The following is a 21,176-nucleotide window of genomic DNA, read 5'->3' on the forward strand; positions in this document are numbered from 1 at the left end:
ATTTAATTAAAGTATTTAAATAAATTTAAATACTTTAAATACTTTAAATACCTGCTCTAGATTTCAGTACTTTAGACTTCACTACTCTAGAAGTAGTTGGGAAAAACAAGCAGGTCCATAGGCTGGAGACATGCTGACTTCTAAATACAAACAAGTAGGCATGTTTTTGTATGTCCCATACTTTCTAAAAGTAACCGTTTTTACAATGCACCACTAACCTGTGCCAAGGCCAAGCTTCACATTGTGTTTCAGGACCTTTTGCACATTTAAGACACCGCTGCGCAACCTGGATTGGAAGAAGAAATGTGTTCTGTGTGATACGTGCAGAGAAAGTTCAGGAAGAGCAGAGCTGCAGAGCCGTTTCATGAGAAAGGTTCTCAGAACATTTGCAATAGATTCGGTTTATCAAACTGGGATGGAGCATTTGCATTCATACATCTGAAAGATGGGGTTTAATCACTAAAAATAAAGGCGATTTTTCTCAGTTAAAAACTCCCATAGTTTTATAGTTATCTGCTGAAAATGAGCTCTCAATATTATCTGTGAAAAAATCCAAATATGAGGTAAAGTATATTCCAGAAGATAGGAGGTCATTTCAAGAGCAGTAGTAAGTCATCACAAACAAGATATCGGTTATGTTAAAGGCAAAATGACTGTTAACATTTAGTACAGTATCCCATGTGGATACCATACAGTATCTTATTTCTGCATAATAAAAAGAAGACTATATAGCCCATTCCCACTTCCCCAAAACATATGCATACTTTGAGGGGAAGGGACATGGCCTGAATCTGCCATTGACACAATAGTCAAAAGAAATAAAGTTTAAAAAAATCAATTCGTATACCTATATCTAGGTAGACAGATAGCTACATACATACATACATACATGACTATACTGAAAGACCACAAGTCAGTCCAGAGCATACCACGCAGAAGCAGAGCATGAATGGTCATTCTCAATCCAATATGTCACTTCTGGGGTATCACATACATAGCCTTGTAATGATAGGTTGGATTCAGGGTACTATATGAACAACAGCTTTATTTAATTGTACACCATTCTTTTTTTCCTTTTTTTTTTTTCTTTTTAACTTACGAAAAATTAGAATTGGGGCAATGTGAAATTGCAGCTCCACGAAGACTAAAAAGTTTCAGCTCTTCTTCAGAAAGATAACAGGCATGAGCCATCACTGTCTAAAGAAAAACAGAATCACCAATTTACTCAACATTGCATTTACTTCAGTACCTGTGATTTTTGCTGCACTACTTCTAATATCCAAAAGGACACCTGTTACCATCAAGGAAAATTAAAGCACTTCTTGAATGACACCCTTGAAATCAACAGGGGAGAAACTCTCATTAACTTCAGTGTGCCTCTCAGCTTTTTTTTCATTTATTAACGAAGATAGGGTGCTGCCTCTTGCAGTGACTGCTGTGACCTAAGTGCTTCAAGGAACAAAGGCAAGAATTCCCCAGTTGCCCTAGCACTGTAGTAACCTTATGATTTATATTTTCTAGCTAATACAGAGATTAAGTACTGGGGCTAGGAGTATGTCAGATACAATGGAAGATATATGTACTCTTAGCACATTTCCCATTGTCCCTCTAAAGGTTTGAACCAGGTAGAGATATATATATGGAATATCCATTAATTAAAATAATCTAATTTGTTATGCAACTGTTTAATGACATTTCTTTCTTGGCCTACATAGCTGATTTTAAAAATAAGTTCACAAGCAGTATACACAAAACATAGAAGTATAGGATAGTATCATTTAATAGCACATAAACCAATTATTCCCAGACAAATCTACTTGGAATTACCTTATATGCCAAATGACCACTCAAAGAGAAGAGCAAGAGCTCTTTCAGGCCTTGCAATCTGCTGATAAAAATGAGAACAGCACAGGGACTGTTTCCACTGAGCATTTCCTAATAGCACTGTACCCTTGCCATCCTTACTAATCAAGCTCAAATGTAACTGAAACTGCAATGACAACAGCCACATTTTAAGTTAAGGACATACATATGGTAGCTGTCGAACCATATCTCTACTGATGTGTACTTCTTTTTAAAAAGAAGGAAATATTTCAGCCACAGCTCTGAAAAACATACTTTTAAAACATTAAAAAAAATAATGGTGTCTTAGTTTTGGTGGTTGGGGAGGGGGCAGTGTCTGTGGTTTTGTTATGCTTGTCTTTCATAGAATGCTTCCCCAACCAACCAGAAGCCTGGTACCAGAAAGCACCCGTAACCCTGATTTTCAGCAACCTTTTTCAGCGCTGTGCATATAAAAGCCTGACAGAATTAAGACATATGTTTTTGCAGCACCAATATTCTCTTTGGTACACTGATGCAACAAATCATTGTGCATAGGACTGTGCAAGAGAACAAAATTTAATACTGTGTACATACTTAAGTAGTCCATATTGATTTCTCAGGTAAAAAGGACTGTAAATAAATAATTTACTGGGGTACACTTTTGAAGACAGAAACGGGAGTTCAATAGCTAATTCCCAAGGAGTTCCCAGCTGTCCTTTGTGCCTAGAATTTTAAATCAATTTGACCGGTGCTTAAGCACTCTGACCGTAATTAGGCTGTTCATACTCACTCTCGCATGGGGTCTCTGCTATCTAATAAGGTAAACCCTGGCATTCCAACCTGTGCTGAGTGTGGCCTGGTATCAGATCTGCTTGTATTTGTCTTGCCAGCATAAAGCTTCAGGCCACCGTGCCTCTCAATACTTGGTAAAATCAGCTAATGATGTGAGAGTGCTTTTGGGTAGTCAGAACAGTAAAGCATACCTGTCTGTATGTGAGGTTGACACACAGAACACAACAGGACAAGCTGCTTTTCTGTAGGAAACTGCCAAAAAATGAAGTTGGTCCTACCATAATGTCATAGAACAAATCTCCAGGCAAAACCAGCGTGCAAGAACACCATAATATAAGGGTAATTGGGTACTGCCCAAGCGTTACCAGGTCCTACAATACCAGCTTTACTCCGTCTCCTTCTGATCCCACTGCCCCAATACTCTTTGGAGCCCTTGGAAAATGGATCAGGGAGCATAAAGTACCTTAATTGTTCATGTTCCCTAAAATGCTTAGGAAAAGTGTGGGCTTGTCTAAAGGTCCAATATCTTGACCAACACCTGTGCAATAGAGAACATAAAACCAACTTACTTTCCCCTAGATGTCACTAACCTGGACAAAACAATACCTACTTTTCAGGTAACCACAGTTAACCATCATATTCTCTATGGGGATAAATGCAGGCTATACTGTGCAGGTTTTTATGCAGCTACCTTGCTAGTAAGCAGCTTGTTTTTATCATACAATTCAGTGTAATTCTGGTAGGCAGGAAACATGTTCTCCACAAGTTTGACTTCTTCTTCATTCTCACTTATGTGACTCTGCAAAAAGAAAATACATAGCAATGAGTGTTTTAAATAGCATTAAGCCTGACATTACAACTTTCTGAGCAACATACTGGTGCTAAAGTTATAATGACAGAAACTAGTGTTTGGAAAGCCTATAGTTAGATCTAGTCCTTGGGTTTCTCTTTTCATTGGAGAGGTCCCTGGGACCGAAAAGAGTAGCTCCATTTGTTCCTATAAAAGCGATATGAGATGGTATGCCTGGATGGTCCATCCCAGTACTTTGGTGACATAATGGCCCACTTGGTATTTGGCAAATGTTAAAATAATAAATAAAATAATACATATGACTGGGAGGTAAAAGAGAGAACCAGCCTACCACAGAGGGGACCCTTTGGTCAGGGCCACAGCTACCTAGCTGCTCCACGTATCTTCAAATGGGCTGATTAATTCCTGGTCTCAGACAAAAATCTGATCCTCCTGTACTCCCATTGGAGCATATATTTTCAAATGCCTACTTCATAATGGCAAAAAATCCTAATGTAGCATAGCTTTGTAACAGTATATGCTTAGAACAGTGTAACCAAAAGAGAAACATCTCAAAGTTTCAACAGTCCCGTAAGCTTTAAAATATGTCTTTTTTAAACACAGAAACTTCATCATACCGGAAATCTTACAGTTATGCTAACAATGTTAAATAAGATACGAAGATGAGTAATTCTTTTATCTACTGAAATCTGCTCTGTACAGAAAGAGCAGAAGGCAGAGAGACAGACGTAACAACCTTGTACTAGGGAGTGACCTTTAGCAACTCAAGGGTCGCTCTAACCATGCACCGGGGCTTGCTAAATTGCACATCCTTCCAGCCATGAGCCTTCTCATTTCCTGTGCAGGTCACAGTGTTCTTTCAGAGTACCACTGGTAATTTCAGAGGAATTGAAAACACAGCCTCCAAGGTAAGAAACAATGTGGTTTAAGTGTTTTGCTGAAATTATGAAAACTCCCTGGTCTGTATGCTATCTATCCAAACTATTTAAATTGTACGTAGAGCTCTCAGAGCTTACCTGTACGTGGAGATCACGAGCCTGTGCTAAATCGCCAAGTGCAGACAGCAAATCCTCTGTGCAGGAAGGGCCAAAGCGGGGGGTTATTACAGGCTGTACCCTTGGATACTGAAAATATTAAAAAGACATGCGTGGGATTCTATGTCTATATATCAGTAACCATAATTAAGACAAGCATTTACACAGCAATTACATTTTGTCTCCATCACTCATTGCTTACGGCATCCTTGCCAACTCAAATTAAACCATATAGTCATTTCCTAATTTTTATTAGAAATTTTACCAGAGAAATACAGAATCAATTTATATTTATTTTCAAAACAGTTTTAATGAACCTTAGTAAAGAAGTTATTCTTATTAGAAGTCCTTCATCAAGCCACTGAGATTTTACCAGACTTCAGGAGAAGCACTGGATGCTTCTTCATATTTGCTGACAGTCCAGTATGCATTATGAGGAGTAAGTCAAATGAATGACCAGATGTTTTTCTGACCCCTGCTTCTGTGAATATCAAACGTGTAATCATGCAAAACTGCAGAGTTCTGTAAAACCAAAGCCTTTTTATTATTCAGTTTTCTCCACTCATGATAGCAACAAACTGTCCCTATACTCCCTAGACAGGAAGATGAGTGGTAGCACCAGATATGCAGTAGGAAACAGTGGAGAAGACACCAAGACTACAGATACAGATGTTTACTTTACACCTTGCACTTCTCAATTAAAATTGTCATAAAAATAGACAATGGCATTACAACTCTGCCTTCAGACACAGGCAATAGTTGTGCACGTGACACCACTAGAAGACAGTATATGATAACTTGGTTTGCAGTTTCTTATACCATCTCCCAAATACAAGAAGCTCAGAACTTCTTCAGATTAGCCGATTTACTCTACTAATACATATGATTTAGGCATTAAAGTCTAGGCATCTGTTCTTGAATGTTTTGAATGTTTTGAGGTACAAACGTCAACAAATTAAGCCATTGAAGACAAAAAGCTGATAAGAAAAGTATAACTGCTTGTAATATCGGAGTGTACACCACTGCCTTTACCTCAGGAGTGTAAACTTGAATTTCTTTAGAAACACACTGGAAGACATGTGCTGACCCAAAATACTAATTTGGTAATGGATTAGTAACTGTACTGTAAAGACACTGGCTTCTGCTGATGAGAACTTCTTTTACCAGTCTATTTATATACCACAGAGTGATTGACTGACTTCCACCTTCTTCACAGAAAGTTGTCCTTTCTAGGAAGCAGAGTATTTTAAAGTCAATAGAGAACATGCACAGAACACTACTCTGCTGTGCTCTGAGCACATGAGACTGAATTTACACTGCTACAAGTCCATTTCTCAGCAACATGGCTAGCAGAACATTTTTCAGACTGATGATATCTGTATACTACACAGAAAGATGTGTATTTATTGATTTGTCACTAAGCCAGCAGTTTGTCGGTGGGATTAACTATTTCATATATTCACACAGCATCTTCTAAATACAGAAGCGAATACAAAGGAGAAATCTACTCACCTTCCTTTCCAGTAGTTCTTTAACAAACCTGAAAAAGGGTAGAAAAAAAATTTGTTATAAATCTGTCACCTGTGTTATAAATTACAAAAAATTTAGAAAATATTTACTTAGATACACTATTAAGTATTTCAGACACAGATTAATTTTTTACAGAAAGTTGGGCCAGATTCTCAGATTAAATAAAAAGAAGCAACACAACGAAGTCAAGGTAATTACCTCAAATTATGCTAGTTGTGAATTTGACCCTGAATATGCAGAATTTTTTTAATTTGCAATAATTAACATTAGACACATGGTAATTACTCTGAGTTCTCACTGAAAACCAAATACATGTTACATTAAATTCATTGAAAACATAATTATAAGCTACAGATGCAACATTAGAGAAAAAAAATACTTAAATCTGTCCATGAATTTAAATTACAGCATTAAATATATTCTATTGTTTAAAATCCTATTTTTAAAAGATGCCACAACATTCCATACCTCACTTACAGTAGTTACTTATGTCTCCATTCACTTAAAGGACCCTTTATTTTCTGATGCTTATATTAATGTTAGTGTATAGATTATCTACCTTATGGAAAATATAGTATAGATTTGCCTGCTTTGTTAAACAAAAGATGGTACCCCAGGGACCTCTACAAAAAAACCCCAAGCAGTCAATATAGGTAATGCAGAGGAGCAAATAAAACCTCCTCTGACTTTGAAGGGAAGAAAGTCTTTGAAAACCCAAATGCACAGCGTATGCAAATAATTTGCAAAAGCTGCTTTGAGATGGGTTCTGGACAGGATCTCGGTGAATTTTTACATCATAGTTTATATTCAGAAAAACACGTAATTTTGGTGACAACAAACATTGAATTAAATTTGTCAAATATCTTCAGATGGAAAAGAAAATAACGCCAGAGGCTAGATTCACAACATTGCAGCTGGTGCTAGATCAGCTGCTAGAAGTGAGAGACCTAAATTAAACATCTGCAATGACCGACGGAGTTGGAGCCCACCATTGTCTAACTTTGAGAGCCAAAATGCAATGTGAATTAGGTATCGCCTGTCTCCTCTTACTGATTCACCCAATATAATAATAAAATATTCAGTGGAGCAGAAACTCAACTCAAGTGTAACTCTCAGGTGATAATCCAAAACCTCCAGATGACTGTTTTTATTTTTTTTCACATTCTTTGAACAGTGTCACCATTGTTTCAAAACTGAAATACCCTATACTTTGTTGGCTTAGGTACTTCTCTATGAAGAAAGAAACTCAGGTTCAAACCATTGTCTTCTATATCAGAAGAACAGATTTGAACATCTGTCTTCATCTTTCCAGATGACTACTACTACTAGAAGCATATTACGTATTCTAGATTTCAGCTCCCTAACGTTTTATTCAACCCTCTTTGCAGGAGAAGGGTAGATTCAAATTCTTGACTTGAATTTAGATTTAGTACATGAAGCACTTGGAATTGTATATTATTTCCATGCATACAATAGAAATATTTCTGGAGTTTAACTGTAAAGAGCTGAAATCAGTGTAACACATTTTCTGACAGTGTGACAGATCATGTTTCTTAGGTTCTTTAAAAAAAAAAAAAAAAAAAGGTTGTCCGCTTAAAGGAAGAGCTTTTTCATCCTTCTGCAATTGTACTGATGAGGTAAATACTCCTGATTCACGCCAACAAGAACAAAGCCCTCTTCTCTAGACAGCTGTGGAGGACATGTGGCACAGTCTCATCCAAAGCTGAGGAACATTTGTTATTAACGCAATCACGAGAAGCGAGTTGGGGGCACACGATAGGTATTTAAAAGAAAGCTATTTAGAACATTCAGAAGTTTTAAAAAATATCAGAGCTGGAAGTTCTGCCACTTCCCAGGCCATTCAGCAGGACTCATGCTGTATTATGAAAATTAGGGATTTACGTGAAGGAAAACAAATGGTAGTAGAGTGCTACAAGTTTTAAAAATGTCTTTAAATATAAACACGGTTAGAAATCCATGACATTTCTAACTTTTACTGGCATTCTTCTAGAATGATTTGCAAAAATAAGGTAGCAACTTCACACAAGTGCTGTAAGATGTTTATATTACTGTCAGGCATTTTCTCTTTCAGCATGATATTTGAAACATTTATACAAGTGAACAAGTAGTCCCCTGAGAAAAGCTGTATGTCTACTTAAGCATTTCCTGAGCATGGATGTGCAAGACAAGAGAAACCTAAGACAGCAGGCTGCCATACTCCAGTCTTGGGTCCCCTCCGACATGTACATTGCCTTGATTGGATTCCCCTTCATTCTCTCAGCTGCAAGTTCAGAGTAATTTCACTGGTGCTATGCTGGAGGAGAGGAGAACCACAGCATGTTTAAAATGGGGTATATGAAAGCTGACTCCTGCAACTTGAATATATCTTTATCCTAAATGAGGGAAGAAAATACCTCAGAAGGGCAAAGGAACTGATTGCCACCCCACCATCCCATGTCAGGTCACATCAACTCCACACTCAGAGCTGTGACGGGAAAAGACAAAGAAAACAGACAACAACATACACATATTGTCTCCAAAGCCTAGAGCTGTAGCTTTCCCCCTTTGGAAAAGCTAGAGAGAAACTGCTTGGGCTGTGCAGCAACTGGGTATGTAGGAATTGCCAGAACTGTAGGAAACAATACTATCGGAAGAAAAAAAACCTGTTCCTAATAAATTTAAACTTGTAAGTTCTCAGTCAGCTTCACATTCACTTTCCAGATGTATGAAAAAGCCTTATTTCTAAAGGTTGTGCCATAAATTTAATCACCTTACCTTTCTGTCTCTTGGACAGAGTCAGCAGTATTCTCTTTGTATTGTGGCACAGTGTCATTCATATCCATGCAGACTTTTCCAACAAATGCTCTTTGACCAAATTTATCTGTTGAGATGCATAAGAACATAAAACTCAGAATCACTCGTTCTCAAAAACTGTTACCAAAGCCTGTACTGAAATCAAAACAGCAAATTCCACCCCAGCCAGCTTAATTTAAGATGAACAGAATTTATGCTCTTTTCTTAAGTTGTGACAATGCATGTGACTTTTAAGGCTAAAAAGGAAAGAGAAAAAAAAATTTAAATAGTTTTTCTTTTCCACATTAGTACCCAACTTTAAAAATGCTATAATTGAAGACTCTATTACTGTAGCTTAACCACAACCACAATTCATAATAGTAGTATAGGAAGAAGATCACTGTGAAGTAGAGGATGAGAAGCACAAGCTTCAAAGTACAGTAGCTGTAACAGATGATTACCCTGAGTGGAGAAAAGGCACAAAGATGTCAGCAAACCATCTCTCCTTAAGAGAAAGGAATGGGGCTCCTAACATGCCTCCCACATGCAGTTCAATGGAGAAAATTACCAGAGCTACTTCGAGCATCTTTCTTGAGATTTACCCATGCTAGGACTGAGAACATATGTGTAAGACTTAAAAGGAATGCATATAATATTCAATTCTAAGCTTTCAATTGTGTCTCTGAATTAGATGTCTTTTGTCCACTTTTTCTGAGTTGTTGAATACAACAGCTTCAAAGTTTTAGGTTTTCCTACAAAATCGGAAAGACTAGGGAATTTTTGATGGAAAGCGAGACTCTCATTAACTTGCTCTGCTTTAGGAACTGGATGAGCCTTGAGAAATCCTGCAATAATCACAACACTTTCAAACATCAGGCATTTGCAACAGTGAACAGAAGCGAGGGGTGAGATCCTGACACAAGTCCCACTGTTGTGGTTTCAGAGGGTGTGTAGAGATTTTTGATGTTGATTCTCAACTGAAACTTCAGAGTATCAGGAAATTAACACATTGACTGCACCTCTTGTCACTCAGCCCTTTAATCCTCAAATAGCAAAAGGCCAGAAAGAGAAGAGAACGGCAGATGAAGCGCAACTCCAGCAGACCTCATTCAAGCTCAGCCAGCAGCTGATTTGGGAATGAAGAGACTGGCAGAAATAACAGGACAGAGGTGGTTAAGTGAACAAGGGTAACTAGGGTGGATTTGGGGGACACAGTATGACAGATACAATGAATAAAAAACAAATTAGTAGAAAGATAGATCCCTAGCTAGTCTAAAACTCCTAGTGTCTGTTTCCTTCAACTAACACAGCCTGCACAACATCCTTTAAAACTCACTGTTAGCCTTACCTATAATTTCAGCAAGAAGAAGAGAAGTATCTGTGTAAATCGTTGCAAAGTAGCAAGCTGTAGTCGTTCCATTCTTTAGAGTTCGTCTCTATAAAAAGAAATCAGTTTCAACTGTCTGGGAAAAAAAATAATCAAGCTGCCAAAACGCAGAACAGGCAGTCTGATTTCAAACTGTGAGAACATTCAGTTATTGTGAAATTGTGCACTGAAGTGGAAAGGTAAAATATAGATTTTTAATTTCATAATAGCTTTTTTTTGAGTGTTAATAAATACAAAAATTCCTCTTCTAAATCCATACAGGATTTTAACAATGGCTAAAACCATAGGAACTAGTCTATATTTCTTTCACTTAAACTGGAAATAAATTCTGACTGTATTTAGAAATACAAACAACCAGTCATTTATACTATTTCTTAGTTTTGAAAGGCTCTCCAGTTTTCACAATGAAGCACTGTTTACCTAATGTTAGCAAAGCAAGGCTTTTGGGAAAAAGTAGTGGTTTTCATTTGGCCACCTGATGTGGCTGAGAAAAATAGCCAGGCTTTCATGTATAAAACCCCTTTGTTATCCCTGAATAAAAAACAAACTTCAAGGTAAAAGTAAACCAAGAACAACTGCTCAGAGTGTAATTTAATTATTTATTTAATTATACCATTTGAAAGAAGAGGGTGGTTAATACCTCTTCATATTATATTTGGAGGACATAACAGTAAATGAAGAGCCATTTAAAGTTACATTAAGTCATGGTGAAATTTATAGCTTCACTTGATCTTGGGATTAATGCATACTATATTGACTACCCATCCAACACACAGGTTTAAATTACATTTTTGGATTCTCTCTACAATGTAACTTGAGAATTGTATTTTATATTTTTAATGAGATAGAAGGTGGGACATCAAATGCAACTTTTGAGAATGGCTAGAACTAATTATTTGACAAACAGGAAGCCAAGCTCTGTCTTTTCCATACAATATTCAAATTAAAGCCAATAGTTAAAAATATGTCTTTAAGGGTTCCTAAAATGAGTCCCAAAAATAACAATGTTATTACTAAGACAAACTACCTTTGTCTTTCTCAGCTTTTATACCCCCAGAATTCTCTGCTTCTGGATTCCTATCACTTTTTAATGGAATCTAAAAACATTCTGTTCCCAAAACATCAGCATGAGGAATTGACTTTCCTAAAATTTGAGAGACCAGACGAGATTCCAGCTAAGATCTGGCATATTTTACCTAATTTGTTTCTTTTACTAAGTATAGAAAGTGTTTATTGGAAACACAATTTTGATTTGAAAAAATTCACTGTGCTTTCATTACAACTCCAAAAGTTCCAAGATCCATATGAAACAGTATCTGCTCCCCACAGGTTTAGTTCTGTTTCTAACAGTTGAATGTTATCATCAGCCCCATCAAATATGGGGCAGAGCAACTGGTATTCTGCAGCATTTGGGGGTGAAGACATTTTCCTAACCTTGTCCTATTTGACACACATGGTGAGAGCATAACCATTGTGTTGAAGCTCCTGCAACTAACTTCCACCTCTCACTGGCAGTTTTTTTCCAGGTGGTGTTATTAAACACCCTGCACAGTGAGCACTTCAGTTGTGCGGATGTCACCCTGTCTGAACTGAAGACACTAATAGTACATCAAGGCACAGGGCTGGAAGGCGAGATCACCTCTGTGTTTCAGGTATCTGAAGGCATGTGTGCTTGTCACTAGAGTTTATGACCAAGCTGCTCCTACATGTTTTTATTGTGGCAGATGGCAGAAAGTCGCGGGGTTTTTTTTTAAATTTGTGCAGCAAAGACAATATAACCATTTATTTCAGATTCACTATGTTATTATTTGGACAACACACGTTGTCACGGGATTAGACAAATCCAAGCCAATTTATGCTGGCCAAATTATTTAATCTGTTGAAGATATTTCAGTGCACATTTTAAAGGATAGATTTCAGTTATCGGACAGAATCAGTACTCTGCCACGTGACCTAGCTGCTTATTGTTCATCAAGTGGAATTTGACCCTAAAGCCTTTATAGTCCTCAGAATCAGTCTAGCTCCAACAGAGGCTCCCTCTTGGTGCCACAATACCGTTGACAGACTTAATCTAAGGCCCCTGCAGTGAAAGATACTCCTGCTACAAGGACCTCAGCTGTAAAAAATGTACATCTGTACTGGAGCTGTAGACCTCAGCTCCAAAACACCCCAGATTCATTGTCTCTAAGAAGCATTGTTCTCTTTCACGTAGTGTTTGCAGAAGACAATTTCTGTTTTGTGCAGAAAAGGCAAGACCCCCTGAATTTTTTTTTACCCTGTTTGGTTATTTCTGCATTGAGGCTGTCAGCTTCTGCTGGTTATACTAGCTCTGAGAGTACTCTTAAATGTCGGTCATTGTACTCAGATATCAGAAAAGATGATAAACAAGTTCACTGTTAACCATGAGATTAAATGAACTATCGTATCAGCAACAAGAGAACAAGACTGGAACTAGTAGGGGACAATCTTGGATGGCAATTAGAACAGTGCCTATACTGTTGTTTTTATCTGGTTTTCATGACATTGAAACATGCTCCACTATTTCTGATGACCTTCTGAAAACATACATATATTTCACAGTAAGTAAATGACATTTGCAGTACTTACAACAACTCTGGTGTACACTTCTTCTGCAAAATCACTGTCTTTGTATTTGGCTTCTGTTGGGAATGTGTAGGTAGTCAACCACTGCAAAAGAGGTAGATCTACTCTTGTGCCAGCAAATGAATATTGAGGGGCATGAATGTGTGTATCAACCATTCCTGGCATGAAGAATTCACTAGGGAAAGAAAAGAAAATTGTCAAATTTTGTCACAAAATGTCACAAAATTTTCCACAGTAAGTAGTTTTGCTTTAAACACTATGTTTGACCAAAATCCACCAGAGTAAATGGCCAATACAGATTAACCTTCATCTTTCAGCATTAGCTACTGTACCTCTACCCATACTCCTTTTACGTATGGGTATGAAGTAGTTGAATAATAACTTTTGCACAGACTTATATATAGCTACCTGAAAGAAAAACAACATAAGACCATGATGAATCCAATTATCTTTAATATTTACCCAAACTAAATACCAACAAATAAAGCAAAACTGACTTCACAATAACTAAAACTACTCCTCCATAGAATCCACCTGAAAAAGAAAAGATTTGGGCACAGTCTTGCTTCCTAGTATGGATATATTTGCAATGCCTCTAGCTGCCAGAACATTACATTCACAAAACTGTAACTTTCTATATTCCAGTTTTCCTCTACATCATATATGTGTATATAAGCTTTTTCTTCTTTTCAATCAATGAATTTTAAGGTTTAACGGAAGAACTGCCACTGCTTCTACAAATGCAGACACAGACACTGGTGAAAAAAACTCTGCTCAATATCTTGACAGGGAAGACATATTTACAATGGAACTGTAACAGTTTGCTGTCATGTAGTGTTCATGAAATAACAGGGATGAATATGCCAACATTACCAGGAAGTTGTTATAATTATTTTGTTTTGTGCTGGAATTACATACAGTTTAAAATTTCTCTCACTCTTCTTCCCTTCTCCCTGACTATTGAAAGAACAGTGATTTGTAGTTCCCCTTCTTCCTGCTTTCCTGCATGCTAGAAATGCTGAAAGATCTTTCCCAATCTGACCCATATTCCCACCACCTTCCATTTTCCTTAGGCTGTTTCAAGTGAAGAAAACATCTGATGACTCATATATTCTGTATAATTAGCCATCCAACAAAGCATACAGATTTTCTAACAACTGAACACTAAAACAATGATTCAACCCTAGATTCTAAGCCAAAAGTCATTTACAGTTGTGCTGCTACATGCAAAGCATAGTAGGTGCAATCCAAAACCATTTCACTTCACCAGAAAGGTGGAAGATTTCATTGCCTGAAGAAAAAAGGAATGCTCTGGCTGCAATACAGTTATAAATCCAAGGCTCTGTGTTTAGAAGATTCAGATTTTCTCATTTTATTAGGGCTTTACATTTGCAGTGTTAGTGTTGCCTACATTTACTAAGTCTAGAATTTGGAGCTAGCTGGGCATAGCCCGCTGCTAACCAAATGGATATAAAATGTAATATCAAGAAAAAACATCATTTACTTCTGTAAGAAGAGGTGCTGTATGAAAGCTAAATATGGCATTTTGTCCTGCGCAGTGTAAATCAGCCCACACAATTCAGCCATTGCTCCAGTCCCAAACCAAGGAATGCAAATGTCACATGGACTGTCCAACCCTTCCAGTCCCATCCAGGACACAGGCAGCTCTTGAGTTAAGAACTCTCACGGAGCTGAAAGGGAGTTTTGCCCATGAGATTGAGGTTAATGTGCTCCCTATCAAAACGTATTCATGGCAACTCACATTACTTCAGTCAGAGAATAAACTGCATTTGCTGAAATTAATCTAAACAAAACACATACTGGTTACTCAGTTCTCGTATGTCAGATGTTTTGAACCCCCACTTCTTAGCCAGCTGCTCTTGCTGATCAGCTTTTTCCAAAAACACAATCTAAAAGAAAGAAAACATAGTTAGATACTTTAAACCTGTATCCCACATCAACTTTACATGAAGGCAAAACGAGGCGTATCTTGAAACAGATTTTACACGCTTACTGCAAAGGTGATAGGTTTGCATTGAAATACTTGCTCCTCCTGACTATCAAGCATGATTTTGAAATACCTACTCACAATCCAGTGAATAACCGCACCCTTTTCATAACTTGTAAGAAAACAGTTAATTCTTTCTCAAGCAATACACGGGCAGAACCACACAGACTTGAGTGTCCACTCGCATTCCTGCAATATACTGGCATGCCAGCAGTACAGTCAGTCATTATGTTCATTGTGGAGGTGTGCAACAGCCTTATGGGAATGCAATTACAGTATTCAAAACCAGAGGGGTCAAATTAACTGCTTTGCCTAGGACTGACTGGAAGGGAGCTAAGCATTTTCTAATTTTCTGCTCATGTCACTTATGTTGGGGGTTTGGGTTTTTTTTAAGTGCTGAGGAAGAGAAAAGAAATTGAGGGAAAAAATGCAGATAATGTTTTTATTTTCCAGAACAGACTAAAAGCATGACTAAGATCTTTGTTTATTTCAATAAAACTGCTATCTGGAGCCTAACTCAGACCCACTTGACTCCTAGAGGACATCAACTCTACCGCTGCTGAGTTACTGTTGCCAAGTCAGAATTTTAGCACATTTTCTGTTTATTTTTGAGTTGTATGGCATTTTAATCTACACAACAACATGACTCTTGGCAGCTTAGTTCTCGGTTCTTTAATTCTCGGGTATGGCAATAACAGGAGTGACGACTCTCCCAAGAAACAAAGAGCAGAGGGTCTAGGAACCGCAATGCCCACTACAGGCTCCAGACGGGATTCCCTGCCCACGGCAGGGGGTTGGAACTAGGTGATCTTTAAGGTCCCTTCTAACCCAAACCATTCAATCATTCTATGATTCTATGATTTGGGTTTCTGCAACACTTGACACAGTAAGAGGACCCTGCTGCCTGCGCCAGACAAAGGATGGCTCTCCTGGGCTTTCAGAAGTTCTTGCCAAACCACAGCTTCTGCCAGGAACCAGCTCATGGTGTTCTAACTCCCTTGGTATAAGAGCTCATTCCTCTAAGTTCAAGGGAACAATCTTACTGCTATCAGCATCCTTCTGCTCCTGTGAAGATTCCCACACTGAGGGCCTGCATCACCCTCATGACAGCAGTTTCTGAGGCAGCAATTAAATAAACATGTAAAGGCAAGATCAAATAGCTGTAAAAAGGCAATAGGAAGTAACTTAGGAGGAAGATCAAGAGGACCAAAAGAGCACTGTTTAGCAGTTATTTGCACGCCCATTTTTATGTGTGTGACATTACCTTTTGAATTTTGTATTTTTTCTATAGTGAAAAATAAGCAAAGGCTGCTAAACTGTAGACAAGAAGTTTTGGACTGCCTAGTCTTTTAAATGCACATATGGCTTATATGATTTACACTGTCTAAAGATCAGATGTTTTAAAATTTTAATCAGAAAAAAACTGTATTAAAGTCATATCATATAAATAAATACCACCCTAGCAAAAGCTGCAAGAATATTGTAGTCCATTAATACTTCACATGAAGCAGCATCTCTCTCCTTCTAAAGAGGAATATAGCCAGCTTAATTAGCTATATATCTGCAGAAGGCTTAGAATACAGACCTACTGAAATTTCAGATGAGCAATAAAGAAAATGTCACTCAGATGCTGAAGTCAAAATGGATGCAGAATGAGTAATGTTAGAGCTGCTGAAAAAAAAAAAAAAAAAAAAAAAAAAGAGAAAAGGGAAGAGAGAGAGAAACATGAAATACCAGATGGCAAATTCTGGAAACAGGCGTTGCCATGGAAAAGAAGTGGCTATTATATACTGTTAGGGTGCAGATAAATAAAACACTTAAATCGCAGAAGAACGAAGAAAATATATTTTAAGGGAGCTGGACACGTGAAATCAACCCTAAACCTCACACCTGGTCAATTACTGTTGAATGCAGCTATGGATGAATCAGCAAGACAACTATACTATTTTCAGACAAACTTCCCAACAGAACTCCTTGGTAACCCAAGAGATGCTCCCCATTGCTTTAGGATGCATTTGCACGGGCCACCTTTCTAACACTGAATGCTTTAAGGTCTTTGAGGTCCCAGGCTTGGACATTCGCTCGCACTGGTCCATTAAATTAGTTCTGGACTATAACACTGTAAAAGCAAGGAAAAACTCTATGGCAGAGTCATTACAGAGTCAAAAGAAGTGCACAGACAAGACAAAGACCTTCAGCTTGTAAAGAAGGAAGTCAAGGACGATAACCACCACTTTGGGAAAGGTGTCTCACAAAAGGCAGGATCAACAGCTGCTACCACCACTGCCCAAACACTTTGATCAGTTCTGATGTGTCACCCATGTAATGGGGCTAAAGGATCCAAAGATGAGGAGCTGAGACCTCCCTACTCTGGTGCCTAGCTCAGGCCTTTTTTTTATTCCAAGAGATGCCCAAAGCTCCTCCATCAACACATAGCTGGTCCACTAAACTATGCATCAACCCTGATGCAGTAAATCCCGCCTGCCTCCAAGCACCACAGTGCATGTTGCTTTGCTACAAAAGAATGGAAAGTGAATGATACTGGCTGAAGGAACACAGGTTTTTTTGATCCAACAATGCCTGGATTACTTCTTTTCTGTCTATGACATTCATAGATGAACATGAGTAAGGGGTCCATCCTTCTTTCCCCTCCCACATGCTTCTCTTCCTTCCCTCTTCCTCCCCTCCCACATGCTTCTCTTCCTTCCCTCTTCCCACAACAATTAGCTGACTTTTGCAATTAGAGACACGATGTCTATTGCTTGCCTAGTTCCCAAAACTGGCATGTGAAGTTGGATAAGAGGCAGGAGCACTTATTAGACCCAGCTCCTGAATGAACGGCCCAATCTACTGAGAAAGTCTAAGCAACGAACTCCAGATGGATGTTAGTGCCTTGGTACCTTCCTCCTTGTACAGCTAACACGCATCACTTGCTCTCCCAGCTGGCTTAAGTCAAACACCCATGTTTGGCGGTACTTAATAATGTTAACTCTTATTCCACAACTCTTGCTCTTTTCATGCCTTCAACAGGAGCTTTTAGCTTAACACTTGTTCTATTTACTTAATATGCTACTCAGCTAAGTTAATTACACCAACATTTCAACTCACATTTTGCACCTGTCTCTATTTTCTTTACTCTGAGGAATACTACTCTTTCTATTTGCTGTTCCTCAAAACCAGCACCACACTGCTCTGCAAACCACTCAGTTAAACACAGTCCTTATTTCACTAACTTAAAAATAACTTGAGTCATCATACCTGACAGCAGCATTTTCCTTGATAAAGCTCCCTTTTCATCTACAGGCAAAGCACGGAGCTGACATTTCACCTGTAGGATTTACCAGACAAGTATCCCCATATGCAGTGGGGGTCTGGGCAGTGTTTCTGTGGCACAGGTTGTATGCTCCTGTCCCTCGGACAGGGACTCACTCTGGAGAACAGGACCTGGCTGTTCACAAAGTCTGTTCACCCCATCAGAGACCACGCCAAGATTCTTCCATGATGGAGTCAGTAACATGAGGCAAATATTTACTTAAACTTACTTCTTTGGGAGTAATACTGAAACAGTTTTGGTGTAAACTTGGACAATAAAGGTAAGCAATTTTCTAACTGTCATGTTCTCCTTGAAAAGCCAACTCTTCCATGATTCCAGTGGAAGTTCCCCATGAGGTTAAATTATGAGTAATAGGCTAAAGGGTACCAAAACTCTCTGTATCACACCGTGGAATAGTAAAATGACAAGAATTTGTATTAAAAAGAGAAGAAAATGAAAGTCCTTGTTACTGTACTCTGGTGGGAATTTTATTTTTGGACAACAGTGTTCTACTGGAAAATATTTCTTTTTAAAACGACTGCATGGGAATATGCCAATTTATGCACGGAAAACAGCATCCAGTGAATTCTTGTTCACTAGGAGAAGGGAAGAGAGTGACTGAGAGCACAAATCCCTAGGTATAGCTTACTAAGGCACCTGTTTTTCAAGAAAATCACTTAAAGGTCTTGATTTCCTGAGGATGCTGAATAGGGACCCTTTTCCGGAAATTGCCAGTACACAGAGCAGGATGGGGTATGAGCTTCTCCCTCCTGCGCCCAAGTTACACAAACCAAACCCTTTTTTTATTCAGCTCTGTTGTTTTTAGTTGACACCAGCCAATACATAGTTATGCAGGTTTTTATTGTCCTCCCATACATCAAAATACAGCATAGACTTTGCTATCCCTTGCACCAGACTCCTCAAGAGCTGTAAGGAGGCTGTCCTGAAACACACCCTCATGGTCCTGTATGAACAGATAAAATAAACACCATAAGGGCTCAAAGTGTGGTTTTGAATTGTACTGAAGCCTGACATGCTGAAGCCTGTTCTTTAGCAGCAAGAAAGAAAATGACCTTCTTTTTATCATAAATAGGGTACCTATATGTATACTATTGAGTCTATAAGAAATTACCAGTCTACCTGCACAACATGCACTGTACAACTGAGTTTCACCTGTGATACTATTAAGAGAATGATACAGCTTTCCTGCCAGAATCAATCTTGTGTTATCAGTAAGTGCAACTTTAAACTTGGCTCGTACCACTAACATGCCCAACATCCCCTAACATCGTCTTCGTAACTCTATGTGGGTATATGCCATGATTTTTCTTGTGACAAGAAAGGAAGAAAAAAAAAAGTCCCTCAGAAGGCTGTGCATGAGTACAGGGGGTACACTGCAACTACTCACAATCATGATTTGACGCTTAGAGAATGAAAAACCCACTTGTGAAACTGAAAGAAAAATGAGAGAATCTGGAAGAGTGCCTGGTCCAGGCACGCCGCTGCTTCGGAAACATTGAGCACACTTCAAAAAACAGATTTAGGTTGCCTGCAGAGTCGTTCCAAGGAGGTAACGTGCCATCCCAGTTATCTCCAGTTCCCTTCTGGACTGGAGACCACACTGGCGTGAAATCCCTTCCCCGCGGGTCCCTCCTCTTGCCGACAGTCTCCGACTACTTCGAGCGCCGAAATTTTCCACCTCCACCCTACGGACCGGCGGAGACGGCCCTGCCCCTCACCACCCCCGGACCGGGACTCGGGACCCAAAAGGGTCATTTTCCACTGCGAGACAGGGGGACGCCGGGGGAGAGCGGGACACCTGGAGACCACCGTCCCGCCGGGGCGGCGGCCCCGCGCCTCCCCCGGCCGTCCGCACCCGCCGCCCCCGCAACACCCCTTCCCTCGCCCCCCGCGCTCACCGTCCCGCTGTCGTCCACCCCCAGCAGGTGTCCATGGAGGATCTCCATGGGCGCGGAGGCGCTGGAGTGCACGAAGGTCCCCCTGAAGACGTGGGCGAGCGGCGGGCGCTGTGGGGAGCCCATGGCGGCCGGCGGCGGGGCTGGCTTCGCCGTGGCGGAGGCGGCTGGGAGCTTCCACACAGCGGGCTACCGGCCCTCGGTGTCTCCCGGTGCCGGCGGCGGCTTCCTGGAGCTGTCACCATTTCCCCACCCCCTGGTGACTTTGTCTTCGGGGAGTGGTTTCGGCGGAGGGAGGGCGGGAGGCCGGGCCGCCCCCTTCCCCCGGCGCCCCGGGAGGCAGGAGGTGACCGCGGGCGGCCGGGAGGTGCGAGGGGTGACCCCCTCCCTGACCCAAACCGTCAGCCACCCCTACCGTCGGACCCATCCCCAGGACCCTGCAGGGATGGGTCCTCTGCCGTGTAAGAGGCTCAAAAGCCTGGAGCAACGCCCGGTGGGTTGTGGGGGTGCCAGTTACTTCCCACCAGGTGTCTGGCCATACTTTACGATGTCCAGCAACTGACTTTTGCAACCAAACTGAAGGCTGCAACCACTTTCAAGAGTTTCATTTACAAATGTTTGAGTCCGTAAGCTTCCTCTGCCACAAACAGCCAGCATCTTGGAACCTGTTGGTCTGTGCCAGGAGCACTAGGAAATTTATTGGATGTTTTCAGAAAAACAGACCTAATTTTAAAATGTTATAAACCTTAAATATCTATTTTGAGGTGTCAGTTACTGCTTTGTTTCACCTATTCTGTTGTACTCAGTGCTCCAGTACTGATCTCTCAGACTGTCTCCTCAGTCCTCAGCACCCGTACTGCACATTTGTAGGGTATAGGAGTAGAAAATAGATGCCAGCTGAGGTACCAGAACTACCGGCAGTAGGCAGCCAAATGCCTCGTGTGGTGGAGAAGGTCTACAGAAAAAAAAAAGAAAGAGAACAGCCTCCAGAAAATGAAAGGCAGACAAAAGTGAATTTTGTTAACCCAAAGAACTGCACTTCCAGAACCATATTCTGCTCCAACAACCTAAGTCAAAGTACATCATGAACACATGCTAAGAGGGTTGCTATTAAAAATACTAGGATAAGGCTTCATGGGGACAGAATGATACACACCAAGGATA

The 21,176-nt window shown here is 39.8% G+C and overlaps 1 protein-coding gene across 1 annotated transcript in view; it reads right to left on the reverse strand.

Annotated features, from left to right (window-relative positions):
- Positions 1–20,244, reverse strand: part of GDA (guanine deaminase) — a 32,320-nt gene extending 12,076 nt beyond the window's left edge. The window contains exons 1-10 of the mRNA XM_054186338.1: positions 20,016–20,244; positions 14,597–14,685; positions 12,779–12,950; positions 10,133–10,220; positions 8,767–8,872; positions 5,974–6,001; positions 4,444–4,551; positions 3,308–3,415; positions 1,100–1,197; positions 219–286 (exon numbers count right to left, since the gene is read on the reverse strand). Of these exons, the coding sequence (XP_054042313.1) occupies positions 219–286; positions 1,100–1,197; positions 3,308–3,415; positions 4,444–4,551; positions 5,974–6,001; positions 8,767–8,872; positions 10,133–10,220; positions 12,779–12,950; positions 14,597–14,685; positions 20,016–20,138 (988 nt within the window). The 5' untranslated portion in view covers positions 20,139–20,244. The remainder of the gene's footprint in view (positions 1–218; positions 287–1,099; positions 1,198–3,307; positions 3,416–4,443; positions 4,552–5,973; positions 6,002–8,766; positions 8,873–10,132; positions 10,221–12,778; positions 12,951–14,596; positions 14,686–20,015) is intronic.
- Between the last annotated feature and the right edge of the window lie 932 nt (positions 20,245–21,176).

This window comes from Rissa tridactyla, chromosome Z, assembly GCF_028500815.1.
Source record: "Rissa tridactyla isolate bRisTri1 chromosome Z, bRisTri1.patW.cur.20221130, whole genome shotgun sequence".
NCBI classification, from domain to species: domain Eukaryota; kingdom Metazoa; phylum Chordata; class Aves; order Charadriiformes; family Laridae; genus Rissa; species Rissa tridactyla.